The sequence below is a fragment of the Cuculus canorus genome, chromosome 22 (genome assembly GCF_017976375.1).
Source record: "Cuculus canorus isolate bCucCan1 chromosome 22, bCucCan1.pri, whole genome shotgun sequence".
Taxonomy (NCBI): Eukaryota; Metazoa; Chordata; class Aves; order Cuculiformes; family Cuculidae; genus Cuculus; species Cuculus canorus.
The window spans coordinates 7145548-7172091 of NC_071422.1; the positions used below are offsets into that span (position 1 = coordinate 7145548).

Consider the following 26544-nt stretch of genomic DNA (forward strand, 5'->3'; position numbering starts at 1 on the left):
GAAAAGCTATATTTACATTGTAATCACCAAAGAACTGTTTAGGCAGTCAATAGCGGGGATAGAAAGGGGCAGCGATGGGGCTCGGTGTGCCCCTCACCTCCTCTGCTGATCCCCCCGGAGTAGGACTTTTGTGGGATTACTTCTCCCTGCACCAGCTGCTGGGGGGCCGCCGGAGCGGATGCTCTTTGTCTCAGTGAGGAGCCGAGCGCAACCCAAGCACCCAACCGACGGCACCCAGCATCCCGCATCCCGGTGGCTGTGGTCCTCTTAACAGGGATGGCACCCAACCCATGGCACCCAGCATCCTGCATCCCGGTGGCCCTGGTCCCCTTGGCAGGGATAGCACCCAACCCATGGCACCCAGCATCCCGCATCCCGGTGGCCGTGGTCCCCTCGGCAGGGATGGCACCCAACCCACAGCACCCAGCATCCCGCATCCTGGTGGCTGTGGTCCCCTCAATAGGGATGGCACCCAACCCATGGGACCCAGCATCCCGCATCCTGGTGGTCATTGTCCCTTTGGCAGGGATGGCACCCAACCCACAGCACCCAGCATCCCACATCCTGGTGGCCGTGGTCCCCTCAATAGGGATGGCACCCAACACATGGGACTCAGCATCCTGCATCCTGGTGGTCATTGTCCCTTTGGACAATGCAACCCACAGCACCCAGCATCCCGCATCCCGGTGGCCGTGGTCCCCTCAATAGGGATGGCACCCAACCCATGGCACCCAGCATCCCGCATCCCGGTGGCCGTGGACTCTTGGGCATGGATGGCACCTCCAGGTCCCCCTGGAGCCAGCAGTGAGGGGCAGGATTCCCTCTCCAACCACCATCCCTCCCAAACGAAGGGACCAAACCCTAATTACCCCATCATTAACCAACCTCCCATCGTTATCAGACAGGGCCTCCCCGGTTCCCCCTGCCTGTGAAGTGCAAGCTAAAATTATATCACTCTAACAAGATTAATTGAGCACAGCGAAGAATGGCAAAAGCTAAATTAATTCACTGAGAGCAAGGCGAGGGCTTCCCTTTCCACCAGGAGCAATTTCCACATAATCAATTAGACCATGTTCCAACTGATAACCCCGTCGGGGAACGCGCCTGCTCTCCCCACGCGGGTGTGAATATTCATAACGGCTAAACTGGAAGAGGAAATACAGTAGAAATTCCCCCATATCTCCCTGTGAGTCTCCTTGGGATGTGCCCAGGAGGGACGAGCACCGGGGTGGCCAGTGGGAATGGGATGCCGCATCCCACCAGGAAGAGGGACGGAGATGGGCTGGGATGGAAATGGGGATGGAAATAGGGATGAGGATGGAGCTGGGGATGAGAATGGAGGCAGGAATGGCATGGAGTTGGAAATGGGGATGAGGATGGGAATGAGGATAGGAGTGGAGCTGGGGATGGAACTGAGAATGTGGATGAGGATGGGGATGCAGTTGGGTATGGGAATGGAGATGGGGATGAATATGCAGGTGGATGGGGATGGAAAAGGGAATAGGAGTAGAAATGGAGATAGGGATGAGGATGGGGATGGAGCAAGGGATGAAGATGGAGATAGGGATGAGGATGGTGATGGAGCAAGGGATGAAGATGGAGATAGGGATGAGGATGGGGATGGAGCAAGGGATGGAAGCAGGGATGAAGATGGAGATGAGGATAGGGATGGAGACGGGGCTACTGCTGCCACCAGCCACGTGCTTGCAGAGCTTCCCGTTGAGAAGCAATTGCAAACCATGCTGTTCCCATTGCAAACCACACTGGGCGAGGTGGCCGCAGCCCCCCGGACTCTGCCGCCAGCCCCTGGGTGCTGGAGCGGTGCACGGAGCAGCAGGGGCCGTGCGTGCCACCGGTGGGTGCTCCCTTCCCCTGCTGTGTTTGTCTTGTCTGCTCTTGAGAAACGGAAATTAAAATGGTTTACAGTTATCAATTACACACCGCGACTTTTTCTGGTCCCTACTGTGAGCTTTACGATAGAACGAGTTTAAAAGTGTTTTACTGCACCCTCCAGCCCTGTGGAAATTGTAATTATGAGGCTGAACAGGCTGGGTAAGCAGAGGAGGTGATTTTTTTTTCCCAGTGGGCAAAACAACCCTGGACGGATGGGTCTCTGGGCTCCAGGATGGCCTGAATGATGATTTATCCGCTGATACGAGCTGGGACAGAGGTGCCTGGTGCCCTGGGTCATGCCCTGCGCTGGCAGCACTGCTGTCCTTGCAGCATCGTCCTTTGCTCCACGGCTGGAGCCTGTGGTCCTGCATCACCGAGCTCTTCACATCACCGTAGCGTTTTGTTTTCCCTCTGGTTTGGCTCCCGCTCGGATTTTTCAAAGGAGCGTCGAGCGCCCTTCCTCCCCCCGGCCGGCGCAGATTGTTCAAATTAGTGCCTAAATGAAAGGATATTGTTGGTTCCTGTTCAGAGATAACAACCTCGGTAGCGGAGGGAATTTCACCCATGCAGAGAGAATTCACCTGGCTGTTTGCGTCAGGGGAGCCCCTCGCCGGGCTCTGGACGACGGCTGATGGGAACGGACCTGCCAGGAAGCGAGGGTTTATCTTGGCATGCCGCTCTCATCGCTCAAAACTCTGCTTTCTGACCTCAAAAATGTGCCATCGCTCCCTGGCCGGCACGGGAGCACCTGCGGCACGGCAGAGCCTGGCCGTGCCGGGACTGGTGCCCCAACGCCTGCTCACGCCATCCCTGCGGAAAAGTGCTCCTGTTCCCATGTGCTCGTGGGATTGGGGTTTCCTTCTAGCTTTTCACCCCTCTGCCTGCTTTCATGGCTTAGGGGAATTTAAACCTCTCACCCTGCCATGGAAAAGGAAGAAAGGGGAAGGAAAATGAACCCAGATCTGGGCTGCATCCAAAGCAGTGTGGGCAGCAGGGTGAGGGAGGGGGTTCTGCCCCTCTGTTCCTCTCTTGGGAGACCTCATCTGGAGGGTCCAGTTCTGGAATCTTCAACTTAGGAAGGAGATGGAGCTGTTGGAATGGGTCCAGAGGAGGCCACAAAGATGATCCAAAGGCTGGAGCACCTTCCATAGGAGGTCAGGCTGAGAGAGTTGGGGTTGTTCAGCCTCGAGAAGAGAAGGCTCTGAGGAGACCTTATAGCGACCTTCCAGTACCTGAAGGGGCTCCAGGAAAGCTGGAGAGGGGCTGTTCATAAAGGCTTGGAGTGACGGGATGAGGGGCAATGGGTATAAACTGGAGAGGGGCAGATTTAAACTGGACATAAGGAAGAATTTCTTCACCATGAGAGTGGTGAGACACTGGCCCAGGTTGCCCAGAGCAGTGGTGGCTTCTCCATCCCTGGAGGGGTTCCAGGCCAGGTTGGATGGGGCTTGGAGCCCCTGATCCAGTGGGAGGTGTCCCTGCCCATGGCAGGGGTTGGAACTGGATGACCTTTAAGGTCCCTTCCAACCCAAACTACTCTATGATTCTATGAATTCCAGCGCTTCTACTTTTATTAAAAAGCAGAGAATTTCAAACATAAGGGAAATCATCTTTTTTTTATTGGGTTCAAAAGGCACCTTTCGCTGCAAAGACTGCTTCTCCTGGGGGGAACCTGACCAGCACATTCTGAGCCACTCCCAGGGACACACTGGAACCAGCGTCCTGCTGCCTCCCCCACCGTCACCGTTGTCCCTGGAGTTGCTGGTGACGGCAGGCGCTGCTTGGATAGCGCTGCTCGCAGCCATGCAGGGATGAGCGTGATGATGGTGTCGGTGCTGGTGGTGTCGGTGCTGGTGCCAGGGGTGGTTCCAGTGCCAGGGCTGGTGGGATGGAGCAGTTTGAAGCTCCTACATCCCTCCTCCTCGCAGGCTGTGCTGCCCACATCAACCCTCCGCATGCAGAGCCCGTGTGCCGCCGTTCCCACCTGGCTACAACATGTACATTTAATTGTACACTCTGAATTTTAATTTTTTTCAACCACTTTCGCTCTGCCTGAATCCTCGCAGATGTTCCGACTTGTTATAGGTGAAGGGGAAGCCGAGGAGAGAAAAAAAAGTCAAGGTGTTTTTTGTTTCAAGCTCATTCAAAGTTCTCCACACCAGCTTCCACACCAGAAAATTCTGCCTATGCGCAATCAAACATTTAATTTCCATGAATGCAATATAAGGAGATTCCTTCAGGTTAGGATCTGTTGCAGTTATTAATCAAAGCGGAGTAGCTGAAACAAAACCTTTTATCGACTATTGTGACAAAGGGATAAATTAAAGCATTTATGGAATGCATCAGATTTGTGTCCAAGACAGAAATTTCAAAATCCTGAAGTTTTCTGCTTTATGAGGTCCAAATGTTGAGCCTTTCTGTGTCAGAACAAGGGCGCAGCAGTTGGGGGGATGCTGAGAGAAGCCGCCCTGACTTCTTTGGGCAACTTGGACCAGGTCCTCCCATCCCTCACAGTAAAGCATTTCTTCCTAATATCTCATCTCCATCTCTCCTCTTTCAGCTTAAAACCTAAATCTCCCCTCTTTCATCCCCGAATCCTCGCAGACAGACAAATCCATCCACTGGTGAAGCTTGTTTGCAGCTGGATTTCTGAGCCCTGGGCTGGGTGCAGGACGTGCCCGTGGTGGAACAGCCACAGGAACCTCGAGGGATCCATCCTGTGGTGCCCAGAGGTGATGCTGAGGGGCAAAGAAGCCCAGAGCCACCGACCGAGGCAGCGGGCGCCCGTCCCTCCCCCTTCCTCTCCACTTCCCAAATAATTTCCTAATCAGCTCTCGCTGTCTGGAGTTTATTAGTGATTCACAGGCCAAGAGGAAATGGTGAGGTTTGGGTCCTGGTTTGATGGAAGAGGTGGAGTTGGCGTCAAAATTCCCTTTTTGTAGCTCAGCAGCGGATAAACCCTGGAGGAAACCTCTGTGGGGCTTCACTCTCTTGGCAGAGCACATCTCCCAGGCTGAGATAAACCACTTTTTTTTGGGAATTAGGAAAGCAAAGAGGAAGGCAGCTTCTCTCCCAGCGAGGGGGGGGACGGGGTTGGGTGTTCAAGGGGCAGAGCTGGGTCCCCGTGGCTGATGGTTCGGGGATGTTCACACCTCCGCTGACCCCCCAGCCCCTTCCTCCTCCTTTGCCCCCTATCCTGACGTATTCCAAGTGCTGATCCTCAGGGCTGGGAGCTGCCAGAGGGGCGGAGTGGGCTCTGACCTCCAGTCTTTTGGAGATGCTCTGACCTCCACGGTGTTCCCGTCTCCTCTGAAATCCAATCTGGCTGCGGATTCCTGGCATTTTTCACCAAATCCAGCGCATCCACCCCTGCCTCACATTGACTGGAATGGGATGTGGTTTACAGGTAGAGGCAGGAGAGGGGACCAGCGCGGTCTCTGGGGCTGGGGCAGGGGAGCAGCGGAGCAGGGCTCCCTCAAATCCGCCCCCTCTGCCCCCTTCCCATGCTTTTGAGTGGGAAATGCAAATGATGGGATGCTGCACACGAGGGCCCTGTAAGGATGGGATAGAGATGGGGCCAGGGATGAAGACAGGGACAGGGACAAGGATGGAGCAGAGCCAGGGACGGGGCCAGGCTGGCAGCGATGCTCAGCTCCTGCTTCCCCCCTTGGAGGCCAGCGGCTTTGCCGTCCTCTCCTTGGGACACAGCCTGGGGTTGCTTTTCTTTTCCTCAGCCTACAAAAATGTCCAGGATCTATGAAAACAAGAACATTGTTTTTAAATTTTGGGAGGCCAAGAGGACAGGGCCATTATAGCATCCTCCGCCGCCTCCTCCTTCTCCCTCCATCCTTCCTGGCATTTGGTTTTGCAGCCCCAAGCCCGCAGTTATGGAGCAACGTGATGGTACCAGTGGCTCTAGGATGAGAGGAAACGGTGTCACGTTGGGCCAGGGAGGTTTAGATTGGCTATTAGGAAAAAAATTCTTCATGGAGAGGGTTATAAAGTGTCAGAAGAGACTGCCCAGGGCGGTGGTGGAGTCTGCATCCCTGGGTTCAAAAACCGTGGAGATGTAGCACTTGGCGACATGGTTCAATAGGGACGGTGGGGTTGGACTGGATGAGCTTAGAGGTCTTTTCCAACCTTAATGATTCTATGATTCTATAATTTCTGCTGGCAACATCATTGGTGAACCCTCAGCCGTGCAAAGCCCCTCGCAGCCAGGGATGCAGCCCGGAGCCACTGGTCCAGGGCATCACCCATGGTCACGTCTTTGCCTCCTGTCCCAGTTTCTGCCGTTTGAGCACCGGTTCCCGGGACCCCTCACCGCCCCCTTCTCTTATTTACCGGAATGTGTTTACAATTACACCGAACGTTGAGGCAGCGGTGGCTGCGCAGCGGGGCCGAGTCAGCGGCGGGACAGCGCGGGGTTGGAGGTCAGCACACTGTTTACTTTAATTTCTCCGAGAGTTTTTTGGGAGATTTCCCTTCTCCGTTATTAAACTCAGATGAGTCGCCGGGGAGGGGAGGTCGCATGTGGTTCAGGGCACTTCTTCTTTTGTAATAGTGGTTGGGTTTTGGGTTTTTTTTTTTGCACAGTTTCACCCTTAACTCTTTCAGAACGGGTTCTCCATCTCAACACCGAGGTCTCCGCGGTGGGATGGTGGCTTGGGGGTGACCTGTGTCCCAGGAAGGCTGGTGCTCAGGTGCTCTTGGTCATGAAGATGCCTGGCTGAGCCCATCCCAGCATCGCTGCGGAGGTGAGCACGGCCCCACCACAGCCATCATCCATGCGAGGAGCCCAACTCTGCTCCCACCAGTGCCCTGGGTGGGACAGGGCAGGCGATGGGACCGATGGGAGCCTGGGGAAGGGAGGAATGTGGAGATCTCCTAAAAAACATCTTTCATTTCCTTCGAGGGCTGGTGTCACCCAGGCTTGGGGTGGAGCGCGAAGGCTTCTTCTGGGACCGATTTGGTCCAAAGCCCTCAGAGGCCAGAGGGATGTAGCTGCCTGCCCTGCGCACGGGGCGAGGACAGGGAGTGGAGAGCTGGGTGCTGGCTTTGAAGGATGATTCCCACCACCACAACCAGTGTTGGGTTCCTGTCTCCGGTGTCTCCCGGTGACAAGGTCCCAGTGGTTATGGAAATCCCCGGGATGCGAGGGAGCTCCTGCAGCCAGGCCAGATGCTGAGCCCAGGCCAAGGGTGCTGCATCCATGGTCCCAGGGACCTCCTTTGGTGGAGAAATGTTGTGCCAGCACCTTCTGGAGTGGCTCTGGGGGCTCTCCCCAAGCAGCCTTCTCCCCTCTGAGCTCCGAGGTGCATTGTCTTTATCTCGCCCAGGCTGTGCAGCTCTGAAACCCGGGTTCTGCGCTCAGTCTTCTTAAATGATTTTTTAATTTCCTGGAGGGAGAGCTTTTAATTTAGTTCTGGAACGAAGCAGGGGAAGGGGAGGGAAAGATGACTCTGAAATCCATCACTAAGCCTGTTCCACCTCCAAACCTTCTCCTGTCCCCGAAGGGATCACCCCGAGCAGGGGCTGCCAGCAGCCCTTTGGGGCTCGGGGCAGCTGGGGCTGTGCGGACGGCCCGTTCGCAGAGAAATAGAGCTGTTTTCATTGCAAGCAGCAAATCTCTCTGGTTTCCATCAGATTCAGATAATCCCAGGGCTGGGAATGCTGGTCACAGACCCCTGCACCCACTGCTCCCAGCCCTCAACGGGAACTTGGCACAACACAGTTCCCGCTGGTATTTGGGGGAGAAACCCCTAAAACAAGAGGGAGGTTCCTGCCAGGGCCAACGCAGCAGGTTCTGACACATCCACACCCATTATTTACCCCACAGAAATTCCTGGGGTGGGGATGGGAAAACCGAGAGAGGAGCAAGCGGCTCCTGCCCTGCGAGCCAAACCCAACTCCCGGCTTCCTTCTGCTGGTTGAAATCTAAACCGGTGATGAAAAAGCCCCGTCGCAGCCGTACTACCTCCCAGGAAACCAGAGGAGAAGGTCCCTGCATGGAGGAAGCTTCCCTCCTTGCTCCCAATGAGGAATATTTTGCTTTGCTTGGTGTTCAGGGCCCGAATGGGAGTGAAACCCAAAGGAGCGCTAAGAAGCAAACACGCGGCTGAAGGCGAAGCAGAGCAGAGCAGAGCCCATTGTTTGCCAGGGCTCTTTTTCCTTTCCTGCCCACTCCCAGGCGTCTCCGTTGGTTTCTGCCTTTCCTGTGTGACGGGAAGGTTTTGTTTCTTTAATCTCAGGCTTTCCTAGGAGGAAAAGCCTGGAGAAGAGAAGGCTCCAGGGAGACCGTAGTGCAGCTTCCAGGACTGAAAGGGGCTCCGGGAAAGCTGGGGAGGGGCTCTGGATCAGGGAGGGGATGAGGGTGAAGGGGTTTGAGTTGAAAGAGAGGAGATTGAGATGAGATCTTAGGAAGAAATGTTTTGCTGTGAGGGTGGGGAGGCCCTGGCCCAGGGTGCGCAGAGCAGTGGTGGTGCCCCATCCCTGCAGGGGTTCCAGGCCAGGTTGGATGGGCCTTGGAGCCCCTGATCCAGTGGGAGGTGTCCCTGCCCATGGCAGTGGTGGCACTGGATGGGCTTTGAGGTCCTTCCAACCCAACCCATTCTATGATTCTGTGTCTCTATGAATGCTGCAGTGGGAGTGACCCGCTTGCAGCTCTTGGTCTTATCTCACTGCTTTCTCCTGGATGGAGGTGTTGAAGCCTCTGGAGCCAGCCCAGCCCAGCCCAGCGCAGGCCGCCTCGGGGCCTGTCAGGCAGATGACAGTTAAAAGAACTTCCTTATCACTTATTAGTGTTATTCCATGAATGCTTGCAATGTCACGGGCAACATCTGTTCTCAGCATTTCTCTCACGCCCCACCTCCAACAGTCCAGAGTTTCAGAGAGGATATTTGTCCACCAGGAAAGCCCCTTCTCCTCTTCCTCTGCGGAGGAGGCAGGAGGTGCTGGACCCTTGTCGAGGCTCGCTTTGGTGTGCTTGGCCCGCAGAGCCCTTAGGGTGATGGTGCTGTGCTTGATTCCAGAGCCATCCTGGGACACTTGTGGAAGCCACATCAGGTGGATCCAGCAGGAGATGAGACCACCTCTGCTTGGGGCATCTCTGTGGGTTACACAGGGTCTGCAGCACCCTGGCTGCCTCCACCACAGCTCCCAGCCGCACCGTGCTCCTCTTCGCCTGCCCCTCAACACCCCCTCCAGCCCCACAAAGCCTCTTTATCTCCTGGAACACTCATGGTGCTTCATGTGACTCTCTGTGCCCGCTCCGCACTTGTGGGAGACGTTTGATGTTGCTGAGCCTTTTTCTTTCCCAGCATGTGGACACCCCTAATCTGGAAGAGGCGCATAAAGGTCCCATTGAGAGTATTGGGTCCTGTCATCACCCTCATCCCTGCAGGGTCCTGATGAGGCTCATGGGACCGACGGGGCAGGAGCTGGGAAGGAGTTGGTGTGTCTGAAACATGTCCATGGTGGGATGCACACACACATACTACCCTACGCTGCGGCTGTGGGTGGTGGGAGGCTCCAGCCCATGTCCCTCTGAACCTTGGAGCCTCCACCAAGCTTCTCCTCCAAGATGAGTGGGGATTTTCCTCTTTCAGGCTGGGCAGATAAGGGAGGAATTTTGCAGGCACAAATGCAAGCTGGAGAAGGACCTGGGGGTTTTCTTGGTGAGAAGCTCCACATAAGCTGACAATGTGCGCTCACAGCCCAGAAACCAACCATGTCCCGGGCTGCATCCAGAGATGTGGGACCAGCAGGGTAAGGGAGAGGATCCAGTGGGAGGTGACCCTGCCTATGGCAGGGGGTTGGAATTAGATGGTCTTTAAGATCCCTTCCAACCCAAACCATTCTATGATTCTATGATTCTCCCCCGCTGCTCCACTCTGGTGAGACCCCACTTGCAGCCCTGTGTTCTGCTCTGGACTCCTCAGCTCAGGAAGGACGTGGAGCTGCTGGAGCGAGTCCAGAGGAGGCCATGGAGATGATCCGAGGGCTGGAGCACCTCCTGTATGAGGCCAGGCTGAGAGAGTTGGGGTTGTTCAGCCTGGAGAAGAGAAGGCTCCGAGGAGACCATATAGCGACCTTCCAGTACCTGAAGGGACTACAGGAAAGCTGGAGAGGGGCTGTTCACAAAGGCATGTGGGGATGGGATGAGGGGGAATGGGGATAAACTGGAGAGGGGCAGATTTAGACTGCACATAAGGAAGAATTTCTTCACCATGAGGGTGGTGAGACCCTGGCCCAGGTTGCCCAAGGAAGGTGTGGCTGCCCCATCCCTGGAGGTGTCCAAGGCCAGGTTGGATGGGCTGTGGGTGACCTTAGAGCAGCTTCCAGTGCAGAAAGGGGCTCCAGGAAAGCTGGGGAGGGGCTCTGGATCAGGGAGGGCAGGGAGAGGACGAGGAGGAACAGTTTTAAGCTGCAAGAGGGGAGATGGAGATGAGATCTTGGGCAGAAATGTTTTGCTGTGAGGGTGGGGAGGCCCTGGCCCAGGGTGCCCAGAGCAGTGGTGGTGCCCCATCCCTGGAGGGGTTCCAGGCCAGGTTGGATGGGGCTTGGAGCCCCTGATCCAGTGGGAGGTGTCCCTGCCCATGGCAGGGGTGGGACTGGATGGGCTTTGAGGTCCCTTCCGACCCATTCCATGTCTGTGGGATGCTCGGAGGGATGGAGAGGCGGGGGATGCGAGGAGGAGGAGGAGGAGGATAAGGAGGAGGAAGCGCCGCTCTGACCCCTCCCTGCGCGGAGCCGCTTCCGCTCCCACCGGCGCGGCGGAGCCACCGGGGCGGTGAGTGCGGAACGGGCGCAGCTCCCCCCTCTCTCCACTGCCCTTCCCACCCCCGACAGCCCCCGCCGTGCCCCGGCGCGCTCCGGGTTCCCGGGTCTCCCCGCAGCCGGTACCGGGGGGGCTCGGGATGCAGGGATGCTCTGCCAGCCAATATCGGGGCGTTCTGGATGCAGGGATGCGCTTCCCAGCCGGTACTGGGGGGCTGTGGATGCAGGGATGCGCTTCCCAGCTGGTACTGGGGGGCTGTGGATGCAGAGATGCGCTTCCCAGCTGGTACTGGGGGGCTGTGGATGCAGAGATGCGCTTCTCAGCCGGTACTGGGGGGCTGTGGATGCAGGGATGCGCTTCCCAGCTGGTACTGGGGGGTTCTGGATGCAGGGATGCGCTTCCCAGCTGGTACTGGGGGGTTCTGGATGCAGGGATGCTCTTCCCAGCTGCTACTGGGGCCTTTGTGGGTGCAGGGATACTCTTCCCAGCTGGTACTGGGGCATCTGTGGATGCAAGGATGCTCTCCCCTGCCCCCCTCAGCCAGTTCAGGGGCTCTCTGGGTGCAGGGATGCTCAGCTCACCCGCTTTGCAGCCTGGGGTTCACATCCTTCCTTTCCCACGCTTCCCTCAGAAGCAGTTTTATAGTGGGGTCCCCAGTCCTGGGCAGCGCGAATGATGGGGTCAGTGTGGGCGCTGCTGCGGGGGGACACAAGCCTTCAGGGCCCCCCAGCCAGGTGTAGGCACTTGCCCTCCTCTCTCTGGTGCCATTCTTGACCTTGGAAACAGCATTTCTAGGTCTGAGCTCTCCCGTCCCGGGCGCTGGGCACGCTGCAGGGCATCACCAGCAGCCGTGGTGGTGGGACCAGGGTGGTACTGCCCCACGGTGCATCTTCATGGCTCTTCCCTGCATTTTCTTGGCTCTTCTATGCTGCTGGCTGCGCCCCCATCACTGCTGCAGCCCCTGTCCCATGCCCCAAGGTGGGCATCCAGCACCCAGACCCCCTCCTGCCTCTGTGCTGCTTTCCAGGGGTGAAACCAGGACACTCGATGGGTTTTGCTTCATGTGATTCTTGTGAGCACGTCCTTGTTGGGAGCGAGCTCTGAGATCAGCTCTCGCTGCTAATGACCTGGCAAGAAACGCTAGGTTAACCTTTCCTTTTCTGGCTCTGCCTGCTCCCAGAGAAGGAGGCAGCCTGGTGGGGTTACTGGTTTGGGCACTGGTGGAGACTGGACCAAACCCACAGCCCAGCCCGTGGGAGACGGCAGAGGTTGTGCAGAGGAGCCCAGGCAGTCTCACCTGCTTAAATAGCTTTTCTTCCTGTTGGAAAAGCAGCTCTTTCCAAGCAAACCTCTCCCAGCACTGACTTCTTTACATCTACCACAAGCACAAACGCTGCTGGAGCTGAGCGTGCCGGCTGTGTCCCTGCGCCCGCGATGCCCTCTGACAGTCGCAGAAGGGGAGCCATGGAAGTGTGATTTTGGGCTGGAGCTCACAGGGAGGAGAGAAGGGTTGAGGGTGCCCATCCTGAGCTTCTGCGTCAGGTGGGGAGTTGCCCTTCAATGATGTTAGGAAGAAGGGTTTCGCTGTGAGGGTGGGGAGGCCCTGGCCCAGGTTGCCCAGAGCAGTGGTGGCTGCTCCATCCCTGGAGGGGTTCCAGGCCAGGTTGGATGGGGCTTGGAGCCCCTGATCCAGTGGGAGGTCTCCCTGCCCATGGTGGGGGCTTGAACTGGATGGACTTCAAGGTCCCTTCCAACCCAAATCACTCCATGGTTCTTTGATGTTGCCTGGAGACAGCAGAAAAACACCAGGACAGGATGAGCGCTGACTTGGGTTCAGTAGCTTTAACAAGATAAAGTAAAGGAATATTTGCTCTCTGTAGGTGAGCTGTGGGTGATCAGAGCTCCGGTCGTGCCATTCCGCGCTCTCCACAGACGCGTTACAGCTCTTTGTCTCTCTTGCAGGCAGGAGACCAGCAAGATGTTTGCCGTCTGCCCGCCCTGCGCCCCAGCGAACGCCCCGTTCCGGGGGGCGCCGGCGCTGGGCACGGCCGTGCCGGGGGCCAGCTGTGGGCAGGACTCCAACTCCAACTTTGTGGGAGAGGTGTGTGACAGCAACGAGAACTGGAGCCAGCCAGCGCCGGGGTCTCTGCCGGAGGAGGGCTCCAGCCAGAGCGAAAACACCACAAATCCGTCCGATAATCTGCTGTTATTAATGCAGAGACAGATGGTCCAGGGCCGACTTAGAGACGCTGCTCCGAGCCTGGGCGCCGCGCAGCCACGTCTCCCCGAGCAGGGGGTGCGCAGCCCCCCTGAGGGAGCAGAAGTCGACGGAGTAGGGGGCCAAAATGCTACTGAGGAGCCGGTGGGGGGTTGCGGCAAGACCCTGAGCTCCCCTGCAGAGGACAATGGCTACGCCAGCAGCTCCCTCAGCATCGACAGCCCCGACAGCGCCTGCGGGAGCTCCTGGGACCCTCCCAGCACTGCTCCTCTCCCTGGGAGCCCATCTCAGGCTGTGGTGGCCGAGCCCGAGCCGGGGACCCTCTTCCCAGCGCTGGCAGAGGCCGTGCAGCATCTCCAGTTCAAGGAGCGCTTCAAGGAACGGGAGAAGGAGAAGCACCACATCCAGCTGGTGATGTACCGGCGCCTGGCCTTGCTGCGCTGGATCCACGGCCTCCAGCAGAAAGTGGTGGACCAGCAGAACCGCCTGCAGGAGAGTTTCGACACCATCCTGGATAACCGCAAGGAGCTCATCCGCTTCATGCAGCACGGCCCGGCGTGCCGCACCGGCACAGCCGCCCCCAGCCTCTGAGGTGCCACCGGCTCTGCCCTGCCCCAGCCTTCGCCCTCCCGGCTGCTGCAGGGCTGCCCGGTGGCATCTCCGTGCCGCATGCTAGTGCGGAGCGCTCGCCGGCGTCTGGGTGCTCGCCTTCTCCTTCCCATCTCTCTCCAATGTAGAACCATTCATCTCAAATTTCCCTCTGCGTGGGAACTCGCGTCCCTCTGCGTCACATCCGTGGGGTGTCAGACAGGGTGAACCCCAACCCCGTGGGCTTTGCTGAGCCTGCGGTGGCGAGGCTCATCTTTTAAATCTGGTTTATGGTCCTTTCTGTGTGCCAGGATGGGCCCTGCAAGGGAGAAAAGCTTTGCCACATAACCTGAGCAACGTAACCTTCAGCGCGTGCTCGGGCGTGAGCTCCCTTCACCCCACACACCGCACCCGCACGGCGACAACCCAACCGCCCTCAAAAACACTGCTCGTGCTTTCGGGGCGAGCGCAGTATCCTGGGCTGCTCCTGGGGACTCGCCCGGCTGCGCCGCTAATGGAGCGCGGGTAAAAGCTTTGCAGATAAGATCTGAACTCCTACAGAGAGAGAGAGAGAGATTGAGAGAGAGGGGAAAAAATTATTCTGAGAAGTGACCTCAGAATGCCTAAAAGTAAATGTGTCAACGGATTCGAACCCAATCTATTTTTTTTTTCTTAGATTCAGTATTACAGAAACGTTAATTCAGATTTATCCTTGCAGCCAGGGTGTGTTTATGCACATCTGTCTGTCGTGGGAGATGCTTTAGTGGTGCATGATCAGGAAGCTGCTTGCGAAGTTGTGCTCTTGGTGTTTATATTAATTTATTGTTCCAAAGCAAAGACAGTGTTTTTTTTTTCTAAGCTACATTTTACCCAGTGAGGACTGTGTACAGGGTACAACGAAGTCATCCTAAAACAGGGATTAAGTGCTGTGTTTATTTGCTGTATTTTGCTCAGTGTTAACATGACGTGTGTTCCATTGAAGTTGCTGATGCTGAGGGAGGGGTGGTTCCACTGCAAAGCCAGGAGGAGACCGCGCTCCCCATCCCGACCGCGGTCCCTCTGCCAAGCCAGGCTCTAATTTAGTTTCTCATCTGCAAAAAGCGGGTGGGGAGAAATGTCAGAATTGCTGTTACCCCCAGCCCAACTTTTTCCTTTGCTGGAGAAGCGGAGCTGAGAGTTGGCTGTGACTTTGCGGTGGGACGGCACAGCCCAGCTTCCATCGATTGCTGGATGTTACTGCACTGCAAATAAATAACCGTGTGTGAAGCCACCTCCTGTCCCGTAGGTAATGGGGAATCTGCAAACCTGCTTCTCAAAAGGGTATTTTGGAGGTGAAGGCTTCACTCATCTCCAAGTGACCTGTGCCAACCTCTTCTCCTGGCACTGGAGGAGTCTGGCAGCATCCCGGCAAGGCTCTCGCTGCCCTCACGCTCACTCCTGTCCAGCGCTGCTGCCTGTGTCGTATCCCAGACTGTGATTGTGGGCATGTCACACACCTTAATAAAAGCCTTGGAGGTGAAAGAGCTGAGCCCTGGGTGGATTTATTCCTCGCTTTCCCGTCAGAAGCCTGCTGGCTGTGGCCACCCCGTGCTTGCCGCAGGGTCTGGAGCATGTGGAACGCGAGCTGGTGGGAGCGTGGGAGAGGAGTGAGGTCGAAGGCAGCGGTCCTGGCACCCTCCTCCCATCGCTGCATCCCTGGACACGCACCAACGCACTGGACCCACACCGGCAGTTCATTCTAGCGCAATATAAAAGCCTTTCTGCTTTGAAAAACTCAAATGTGAGGCTCCTCCCGCCTCTCCCCATGGCTGTGGAGCGGGTACAGGGGTGCAGGGTTTACCCTCCACCCTGGATTGAAGGCGGGGGACGGGATTCTGGGGCCCCCAGCTCGCCCTGCCCCGCGGCCCCAGCTGATGGGGAGCGCTGGGAGGCAGTGGGGGAAAAACACCTGAGTATTGACCCAAAGGTGACTTTGCCTCAGGCCTTGCAGAGATTAACTAGAGATGAAAAAGCGAAGCTGTAGCCGCCCTTTGAACCTGCCTTCACCTTTCCCCCCTCCTCCTCCTTTCTGCTTCTCCTCAATCTGTGGGAATCCAGGGGTGCGATAGCCCCTTCGCAGACACAGGGGTTGGGTCAGCGGTTCCTGACGGGCAAAGCAGCTGCATTTTTCTATCTCTGTACATGCCCTGCAGCTGAGGCTACAAGATGGTTTGTCCCCAGCCCTCGGATGTGAATGTGCTCAGCTTTAAAGCTGATTTTCCACCTTGGAGCACATGCAGGTTGAGGGGAACATGAGACCTCCCAGCCCAGCAGAGAAACCAAGTGATTCTCTGTTTATCTTGGTCAAATGTTTTACACAAATAATTATTTCCAAGGTAAATATTGTGACTATCCAGCTTATTTGCTCAAGAAATGAAAGAATAACTGCGGGAGCACATCAAAGGGGCGGATCTGCTCCATGAGCGAGAGGCTTCCTCCTCGGATATTGGGAGCCCCAATGCTTATGCCCCGAGAGCTGAGTTCGAGATGGCCAGTGCTGATTTGCAAAAGCAACTTTAGACAGAGTTCTTTCCACCCCCTCTCTCCGGTGCCCAAATGAGATTTAGGAATTAATTAAAATCCCGACCAACTGGAAGAGGGAAAAACAATAAGGACATAAAAAAGCTACAAGGCTGAGCCCAGCACGGGGGAAGCCAGGGCTCTGCGGTGCCCCCGGGAGCTCAGACCCCCGGAGATTGGAACCCTGCAACCCACCCTGCGCTCAGCTCCCTCTGCAGCTGCGGGTCCAGCCCAGCGCAGGATGGGTGCGAGGGGCAGGCACCGGGCTGGGGACTGGGATGAGCCCGAGGACCATACCAGGGACCTACAGTCATAGAATAGTTTGGGTTGGAAGGGACCTTAAAGATCACCCAGTTCCAACCCCCTGCCATGGGCAGGGACACCTCCTGCTGGATCAGGGGCTCCAAGCCCCATCCAACCTGGCCTGGAAGCCCTCCAGGGATGGGGCAGCCACCACTGCTCTGGGCAACCTGGGCCAGGGTCTCACCGCTCTCATAGTGAAAAAATTCTTCCTAATGTCCAGTCTAAATCTGCCCCTCTCCAGTTTATCCCCATTCCCCCTCATCCTATCCCCACAAGCCTTTGTGAACAGCCCCTCCCCAGCTTTCCTGGAGCCCCTTCAGGTACTGGAAGGTCGCTCTAAGGTCTCCTGGGAGCCTTCTCTTCTCCAGGCTGAACAACCCCAACTCTCAGCCTGTCCTCCTACGGAAGGTGCTTCAGCCCTTGGATCATCTTTGTAGCCTCCTCTGGACCTGTTCCAACAGCTCCATCTCCTTCCTAGGTTGAGGATTCCAGAACTGGACCCCATCCTCCAGATGAGGTCCCACCAGAGAGGAGCAGAGGGGCAGAATCCCCTCCCTCCCTGCTGCCCACGCTGCTTTGGATGCGGCGCAGGACACGGTTGGTTTCTGGGCTGCGAGCGCACACTGTGAGCTCGTGTCGAGCTTCTCATTGACCAGCACCCCAAGTTCACTGCAGGGCTGCTCTCAACCCTCATGGATTTCCAGTCCTCGGTAAACAAGGGGCTCCATGCTTGTCTCACAGATGGATAACAGCTCTCAGGGGCTCTAAAGAGATGCTCTGGCTCTGAAAGCTGCCCAGGGAGAAGACCGAGCATCACCAGAGGGATCTGGATGAGGCCGTTGTGTGGGGCTGTGCAGAAGCAGGCAACCACGTTGGGGCTCACACACGATCGCTCCCCAGCACCGGGAAAACCGAGCTGCGGACCCCGGGGCGGCTGAGCTGGAATTTCCATGCACGGCAGAGAAGGTTCTTTGTTTCTAAGGTCTCCTCTGAAAGTTTATTGTTATTATAGTATTAAATCCCTGTAACACTGAACTGGTTTTACTGCAGAAAGCAAGATTTGGCAAACTCTGCCTTGCTTTGGAAGTTAAAATAATAGCATTAAAAAAAAAAGAGTCAAGTATTTATGGAGCTTCAGAGGGAAATATTTTACCTTGTAATTTGAATCCGTTCTAACTCTTTCCAGTGTTTTGTGGGCTTAAAAAGCAGTCTTTAAAAATAAAATCTAATAATGTGATAACTGATGCCACGGAAGTACAAGAGCAAATTAATCATCTCGGGCCATTAGCATCCACAGATCCAGACTGGGACACGCTTAAGGCATCCTGGCATCCCCTGCTTATTGTGTCTCGGAGACTTCCAGGTCTCACGTGTTTGGTTTGCAGCAGGAAAAGGGCTTTCCTTTCCTCTTGGCTGGCAGGGTGAGCCCAGCCAGGGCTGCTCCCTTACCCCCAACACGAGGGGCTTTGCACAGCCTCAGGTCCCACCACCTCCATCCCTCTCTGCTGCTCCGCCAAGCACAGAGGGACGAGGGTACCTGGAGAGATGATCTCTCCCCTTATAGGATCTATATGTAGCGCCATCCTGGGAGCACTTGCCACTGCCTGGGAGGTCCAGGAGGGTGGTGGGGAGCTGTGGGGCTCTGTCCTTGCTGTGGCCCGGGCAGTATCCAGCTGTCCTGCCTGCTGGCATCCGAGCCAGGCAGCTGGGAGCCTTTGCCATGCAGCCCCAGAGCTGGCATGGAGCAGCACCCATCCTGCAGCCCTTCCAGACTGCTAGGAGGGAGAGCTGATGGGGAAAAAGAGGGGCTTTGGGTCTTGGCGAGGGTCTGCCGTTCCGCTGCCTGGTGAACATCACCTGCGGGATGCCCAGATGGACCACCTGGAGTGAGTTCTGAGCATGGGACGCCTCTGCTGCTCCATCCTCTCAGTGGAGAGATGCTCCTTGCCCAACCAAGCTTCATTTTCCTTCAGCCCTGGGTAGGTGACACCAAGCGTTGGGTACATGAGGCTGGGAGGCACATCCTGCATGGTCCTGAGCCTTAGTGCATCCCTCTTCTTCCAGGAGCATCCGCTGGGACAGACGACCCAGCCAGCAGACCTGTCCCTGCAGCGTTTGGGGACTGTCCCAGAGCAATGCTGAAGCCACTCCCGAGCAGTGATTGTCTTTTCTCCCTTGACCAGGTGACATCTGGGTCTGGCATCGGAGCCACATCCTGCACGGCGCTGGCTGAGGCGCTCTGCACCCTGCGAGCCTCCACGCAGCTGCTGCCTGGTGACCTCTGTGAAATCTAAATATAAACCCAGCAGCTCTCAGCAATTCCGTGCAGCCAAGCCGGAGTGCTGCTGACATTTCAGCTTATCCAGGCAGCAAGTGCCGTGTCTGGGATTCAACCGGAACCGCTCAGTCCCTTCCCTACTCTGGTGCATGGCTGGACTGGATTCACACTATTTTTTCAGGCTCTTCTCCTTCCCTAATGTTGTGTATTTGATTTTAAATTCATTATATAAACGCAGCCACTTCGGCCTCCTGCTCGAGACAGAACAAAGCATACCGAGAGCTCGGGGTGGAAGGGGCTGCAGGCAAGTTTGGAAAGTATCGGGGTCTGCACTGTCAGGACGCATCGCAAAACCCACTGCTTTTCCAGGGCATCTTGAAAAACTCAGGATGCATTAAAACCCAGCCTCGTCCCAGCTCGATGGTGCAGGCTGCAGCCAAACCGTGCCGGCACGCGAGCCTTCCCAGCCAGGCAGACTGCGGCACAGCTCAGTGTGAGGGTCCTTCTCACCCTGGCTTGGACATTTCTTTTTTTCCAAAGCTTGTCCTCTCCAGTGGGGTGGGATGGGCAAGACCCCAGCGCTCGGCTTTGCCACGGTATCTGATGAAAACGCAGTTTGAGCCTGCCTTCTTTAATGATTCCCTTTGAAATGTTGTTGCTTCCGCACATCCCCCTTCGGGGTAGAATATTAAGCAAGAGCAACTCGGCTGGAAATTCAGATTGTTTTCGTGTCTGTTTTCATTTACATTTTAATGATAGAGAAATCTTAAAAATCAGGCTATTTGCAGCAGGGCTCCTCAAAAGAAAGGGGTAAAAAAGGCACCTGCAACCACCCAACCTTCGCCCTCTGCAAACAGCATCAGGAGCTGGGCATCACCAACAACCCTCTGCCTGAAAATGCTCTTTAACCCCTTTTCCTGTGCAGGCAGCGGGGACTTCAGTGGGGAGAATCAGCTCTCGAGGCTTCGCCGAGGTGCAGCATCAAGGCGCGGGTGCAGCGGGTGGGTTGGTGCTGGTGAAGGGGATGTGGCGTGAGAGGGTGAGCACTGGGTGCTCTCTCTTTGGGATGAGTGGGTGCTGGAGCCAAGGGAGCTGCTCCAAGAGCTGGATGCACCCACGGGAAAAAGAGGAAAGGGGTCCAAGCCATGGTCGGGTCTCCTCATCTGCCTTGGGCAGAGGTCAGGGGGTTTTTCCCGCGGAGATCCACCTTGTGACAGAGCCCTGTCCTGGGAACCAGCCCTGCTCAGCACCGCGCCGTGGCTCTTTGGATGAGATGCGGGGATCCGGGCCTCCCCGAGAAAACAGCTGGGAGTAAAGATCACTAGAAGAGAAGCAATAAACTCTCGGTTATTCTTCTGCCATTGAGGCCAATCAAGCTGCAAAGAGTGCCTCAAGGCCAGTTGTACATCATTATTTCATAGCGCGTTCCCCGTATGATGTAGTGGCTGTCTTGCTGGAGGGAATGCCTTCCTGGTTTTAAGCATCAGCACTGAAATATCTAGAGCCCTGGAACCATCGGTTTGAATCCCAGAAGCCTCGATGCTGCACTTTATTCCTCCAAGGGGATAATAATCCGAGCCTCACGCAAGCTGCCTGTCTCTGAGCATTTGACTGAGGGCTTAAAAACAAAGGTTCTGCTTGGACAGCCAAGAAACACCTTCCCACCCCAAACAGGAGAGGGATGCGGGGCTGCCCTGAGCTCACAGCCCCCTGAGACAGGTTTCGCCCCGCGGGACGGCCGGATCGGCTCCCACGAGCTTGGGAACGCTGCCTGCAAACCAAGCAAGGCTCAGGTCGGGGTGCGTGAAAGGAGGCTCCCAGCTTATCTGTCTTGAGATCCAAACCAAAACGCTGGCCCTGAACTACCCCAGTTTGGCTGCTTTCACGGTCTCTATCTGTGTTTTCCATCTTGGAATCTCCATTTTTCCCCTATTCTGCTTTAATTTCTCTGCTCTCTGGAGAGGGCCAGGAGGGAGAAGGCAGCTTCCAGTTCCTGGTCATGGATGGAGGCTGCGTTCTGCATTAGAGCAAAACAACAAATAAAGGCATTTGGGTGCTTTTTTTTCAAGTCCGTTGTGGACTCAGATAATTTTTCTTTGCTCCAGCCCTGCCCTGCGAGTGGCACCATCTGTATTTTTACGTTTGAGTGATGCTGGCGAGGAGGAACGGCTGCTGCCGGCGAGAGGGTGAGCACCGCGTCACCGCGCTGTGCCAGGACCCGAGCATTGTGGATCTGATACCGCAGCCCTTTCATCTGCTGAACTGCGGGAGATTTTATTTCTCAACTCATCTGAAAACTTTCCAGGCTGGGGAGATCCAAGCTGACTTCCCTTCCCCTTTGTTTTCTCCAGAAGGAGGATGCAGGGGGCCGCTCGCGCCCCTCAAACCCGCCCGAACCCGCCGGATAAAACGGAGAAATGGAAACTTCTTAAAAATTCATGAAAAACGAGCAATACAAAGACGAATTAAGAGAAGCCAGTAGCGTTGGGCTGAGTCTGTTTGGTGTTGATACTGTGTAGAATTAAGCCACACTGGTCTTTCTTGTGGCCAGAGGGGAGGAAAAGGGCTCCCAGTGGAGAGGACCCAGCCCGGCGCTGGCGATGCTGAGCAGGGATTGATAACCCGGCGCGGGGGGGACCGTGCGGCTCTGCCGGATGCTGCTCCAGGCCGAAAAGGCTGCATTTATCCCAGCGATAGCAGCCAAGCCAGCACTGTGGGCCTTGGGGGTAAAAAAGGCTTAAAAACCCATCCTTCATTCATCAGGCAGCTGAGACGGAGAGGGGGAGGAGGGGGGGAGACAAAAACCCATGGAGAACGAATTAAGAGTTGGGGGAGATGTAGGGAGGGGTGCTTTGCCCTGGATGAACCATAGAAGAGTTTGGGTTGGAAGGGACCTTAAAGATCATCCAGTTCCAACCCCTGCCATGGGCAGGGACACCTCCCACTGGATCAGGCTGAGGGGCTCAGCCCTGCCTGGACCCTCACCCCAAACCCGGCAATGGGCAGGGAGATGCCCACCCTACGTCATCCCCAGCAGGGGACCAGGACCTTCAAAATCCAGCTGAGGTATCACTTCCCAAATCCCAAATAACGTTCCTCCTCAATCCCTGAGCCACCCAGGATACTGGCGGGCAGGGGGTGAGCGATGGGTGCTGAGGTCTGGGATCCCCTTGCTCGCCGTCCTCCTGCACCCTGGTGATGCTGGGCAGCTCTTGGGCATTTTGAAGGCAGGGGAAGCTGTAGAAGGGGGGGAAAAAGGTTCATCCGTCACTTCTCATCGAGCAAATAACGCGATGTGACAGCAAAAGGCTGCTGAGCGCAGCGAAGAGGGGAGGCACAACTCTGCTGCACAGAAAGAAACCCACCATGCGGAGACAATGCTGCCTGACAGCGCGGGCGGGCAGGGACGCGCCCCAGCAGCGGGCTGGGGGCAAAAGGAGGGCCACACGGGGTCTCAGGGCTCGTCATCCTCATGGCTTGGACATGTCAACCCACTGCCCCCCGAAATCTGAGCACGGTGGGGTGGTTGCTGGTGTCCACGTGGGCTCTGCCCCCATCTCTTTGGGACTTGCTCCTCTCGGGGTGCTTTGCCATGGAAAACTTTCCAAAGGACTCACTGCGGTTGTAGACTGGAAGGAAACCAAATTTTAAAGCCTTGAACATTTGAGGAAACAGTTCTTGTTCCTCAGCCAACGCCACTTCTGAGCCCATCAACTGCAGGGCCGGAAGGGACCATGAAGAGAATCAAACGTGACATCTTACCCAGCTTGGGCCAAAGAAACTCACTCAGTACCCTCTCCACCAGCCCCACGATTTCTGACGGCAGCGTCGGTTTTGGGAAAGCGTTCATTGTCTCTGCAGCTACGAACAAGGCCTTGGGCACATCAATTAACTTCTCGTCCCCTCTCAGCTTCAAAAATCATAGAATCATAGCATAGTTTGGGTTGGAAGGGACCTCAAAGCTCATCCAGTCCCACCCCCTGCCATGGGCAGGGACCCCTCCCACTGGATCAGGGGCTCCAAGCCCCATCCAACCTGGCCTGGAACCCCTCCAGGGATGGGGCACCACCACTGCTCTGGGCAACCTGGGCCAGGGCCTCCCCACCCTCACAGCAAAACATTTCTCCATAAGATCTCATCTCAATCTCCCTTAAACGAGGCTGACCATAGCAGACCTAAGCGCAAATGGAGAAATCCTCCTCCCTATTCCTCTTTATGGGATCAAACATCTAAAGTATATTAGGAAACGTGTCGGACTCTGAAGAAAACCCTTTCTGGGTGCTGGGAAGGAGATCTTAGTGCCCCGTGGTGATCATTCGATGGCCGTGCCGGCCACCCACCCAAGGAGCAGAAGTGCCACCACCTATCTCCTCCCTGTTGAGAAGGGAGTTTCCTGCCAAGCTGCTTAGTAGAGCCCAAAGTGTTAGGATTGCAGTCTGGAAATAATTCAAATTAGGCATGCGTGTAATTACAGATATTTTATCCAAACAGGAGGAGCTGGAACATCACTGGGTATCTAGGGAATCATCTTGCTAGATGCAAAGTGATGTGGCAGACAGGGGGACAAGCTTTCCTCCCCCCAGCAGCATGGTGCCGACGCTGACTGGGGTGGGACAGCGTGTCCCGAGTCTGCGGCACTGGCTCGGCTGTCCCAGCCAAGATACCTCGGGTGGTGTCTCCTGCCTCTCATAGCAGAGTCTTCATCAACTCTCCTCCTCTGCTGTCACAGGGTATGTTGTGGTGGGACAACCGCCCAGACAGTGGATATCCATAGAAGGCTCCTTGCATCCTAAATGCTCGGAAATGGCACAGTCGAGTCCCATCCTGCTCATTCACCGCCTCTGTTCAAGCCCTGTTGGAGAGCTTTCTCCTCCCCATCCTCTCCACCACTCAATTTTCCTTTCTCCCTCTACGTCGTTATTCACTTTTCACTCATATTCAAGAGTTGGGCATTCAGGGGATGAGTTTTCACTGAGAAACAATGCCATGTTTTCATAGCTGAGGCTCTCACAGGGAACTTGGGGTTCCTCAAATGTTTGTCCAACCCACGGGGACCTGGTTTGTGCAAGGCAGGGCTGCAGCCCTGGGGTGCTGCTGGGCCAGAGCGTGCCCTTCCTCAGCAGCTCATGAGGACAAGGCTGTGGCATCTCCCAGCCGCAGGACTTGCTGTCCAGAGATGTGGGATCACGATGAGAGCCATCAGGAAAGGCGTCTCTCCAAGCCAGCCACGCTCCTCCAGGCCAGCCCTGCTCTGAGCAGGTTTTGCATGCTCTGGTTTTCTTATCTTTGCTTGGAACCAGCCCAATGCACCAAGTTTTGCATGATTTTCTGCCTGGGGCTCCAGGCTCTCCAGAAACTCAGCCTCTCAGCTCGTGCCAGACGCCTGCCGCTGGCTCCCGGCGCTGCCAACACTGCCTCCAAAGCTGCTCAGGAGTCACCAGTTTGAACCCTGCACATCAGCTTTGCCCCGTGGCTGTGGGGATGAGGTGGGGATGGAGGTGCAAGCGCATCCCCGGTGCTTGGGCAGCCGCAGCCGTGCCGGTGCGGAGCGTGTCGGAGCAGGTTCCCCTCAACGGAGGTGAAACGCGCAGGGGAGCTCCTCTCAAATGAAAGGCAGCCCCTGGAGCAACCTTTCCTCAGGAATTACCCTGCTGATTAATCTTTCCCGAAGTGACTGGTGATAAATGAAGCAATTAAGGCACTGACCTGCCAGTGGGGTTGGATTTTTTTGGAGGGGTGGGCAAGAAGGGATGCTCTCCTCTCCATTCCCCGTGTTTCGGGATCTTTGCAGACCCAGCACCTCCTGAAGATGCATCGCCCAACTTGCCTCGTTCCTGCAGCTCAGACTGCATCGGGAGAAGGTTGGGACAGCCATGTGGGGGCTGTTCCGCCTTGGAGGGGGAAGAGGAGATTTGGGGAGAGGGTGCGGAGCCCAGCAAGCCTGGAGCAAACCCTATGCAGGCAGGGACAGAGCAGAGGGACCGTGTGCTGCCGCTCTCAGCTGCGTTTGGTGGTCCCCGCGTGTACCGGGGCTAATGCGGGGGAAAAGCAGATTTATTTTTGCCTACGTTTCATATTCTTCACGCTCCACGGCAGGAGACAAAGGCTCAGCTCTTCAATGGAGTCCTAAGAATAAACCTTAAACCTCATCAAATCCAATCCGGCAATAAAAATTGCCCAAACAAAAGGCCAGCGACTGAGGGGTGGTGGCGGGGGGGCTTTTCGCCACCATAACAAGTTTTCACAAGACTGTTTATCCGCACAATTTGGAACGACACTTAAAATCTCTAATCCCAATAGGCATGAAAGTGCTTGTCCTGAGCAAGCAGGTGGATTGTCCCGGAGCGGCCGAGTTGCCAATGATGCTCGGTGGCCGCCGCGGTGCCCGTGGGGGTCACGGGGAATGTGCTGAGACGGGACAGCTGCAGCCTGAATGCTTCTCTTCAACCTCAAAGCCTCGGCTCTTCTCCGTTCCCCCTCCTCTCCATCCCACCCCCTATTCAGCCTGGTTTTAAAAGGCAGCAAAATGGTTACAAGGTTTAAAGCAGAGGCGAGCAAAATGCTCCACAATGGGGAGGACAAAGGAGAGCTGCGGGCTGGTCCCTAATCCAGCGCCCATGGCAATGCAGCCCGGACCCTGTGGCTGCGAGGATTAAACCCGCTGCCAAGGGGAGGGTCCACCAGAAGGGGATTTCTGAAGTAAGAGCCCTCCGGGGTGGTTGTCACCTCCTGGGGACTCGATGCAAGAGGTGGGGTGGAAACGGTGCTGATCTCGGGCTGGTGTGGACCCCACGAAGGCTGGAGGTGGGATGCTGGGAGCCAGCTGAGGATGCAAAACCGCTGATGCTGAGGGTGAAGGAAGAGTCATCATGTCCCCAGCAGCCTCTCCAGCCACCGGGAATAATTGCAGCAGCCTGGGGAACTGCAGAGCAGGATCTGGCCCCAGCCACATCCACAGCCAAGACCTCGCACCCTTGGCCCATCCTAAGCGGCGGCTGCTCTTCGTTGCTGCTTACGTGCCGGCAGCCGTGGGGAGGCCGTTGATGCCCCACCTGAGAGAGAAAAAAGCATCAAGACATGAACGATCTGAAAAGAAATGGCACAGAGCTGCACCAAGGGGTGAAAGAAGGCCTCTGGGTGCTGACGCTCACCGCAGCACCCAGAAAAACAGCAATCGCTCCCCATAGCATCTTCTCTGTCTAAACTGGTCTAGAAATTAAAGTGATTCTTACTGTGGTCTCCGTTCCTGCCTTGCTGCTCCCACATTATCTGCCAGAGCGAGGCACCCAACACAGGCGGCGGGGGCTGCTAATCCCTTTAGCACCCCATAACTATCACCCAGACAGTAACAGGGCTTGGGATAAACCCAAACTGACATCCCTTTCGCGTTGGAGTGTCCTCAATGGGAAGCAGGGGGGGCTCAGACCCCACTGGGGCGCCGCAGGGTGCCGGGGACGCGTTACGGTGGTGGCGTGGCTGGCGACACGTCCCACCGGTTCCTCGCTGGCACTCAGGGTGGATGAGCATTAGCACGATGCCACCAAGCTGCATCTGCGGGTGACAACTGTGGCACCACTAATGGGCACCGCTGCCCGAGCTCTGCACCCCGTGCCCGCTGCCAAGCGGCCGTGCTCGGGGCATGGTGTGTCTGCGGTGCAAAGCAATGCTGTGCTCCATGTCCTGAGCATCGCAGGACTGTCTGGGACACTCCGAGGGGAGGATGTTAGAGGAGAAGAGAGGGATGAGCTGCAATCCCACTCCTCAGGGCTCAGGTGCGCCTGCAGCTCCAGCCTAGGATGCTCCGAGGCTCATTGCGAAGAGGCATTTAATTACTGTCAGCATCCGCACCCCACGGCATGCAAACTGCTCCCTCCTTTCCCAAAGACAGGCTTGGAGCAGGGCTTTGGGCTGTTTTCAGACCCAGAT

General features: G+C 56.3%; 1 protein-coding gene across 2 annotated transcripts; it reads left to right on the top strand.

The window, feature by feature from the left end:
* Window positions 1–10544: 10544 nt before the first annotated feature.
* On the top strand, window positions 10545–14987 carry C22H1orf216 (chromosome 22 C1orf216 homolog). 2 transcript variants are annotated; one of them, XM_054086667.1, is made up of 2 exons: window positions 10545–10684; window positions 12635–14987. In XM_054086667.1, exon 2 carries the CDS (start codon window positions 12651–12653, stop codon window positions 13479–13481), a length of 831 nt encoding a protein of 276 aa, XP_053942642.1. In that variant the 5' UTR covers window positions 10545–10684; window positions 12635–12650; the 3' UTR covers window positions 13482–14987. The 2 variants fall into 2 exon arrangements, with proteins under 2 accessions (XP_053942642.1, XP_053942641.1); XM_054086666.1 differs by lacking the exon at window positions 10545–10684 and adding an exon at window positions 10715–10875.
* The last annotated feature ends 11557 nt before the right edge of the window (window positions 14988–26544 follow it).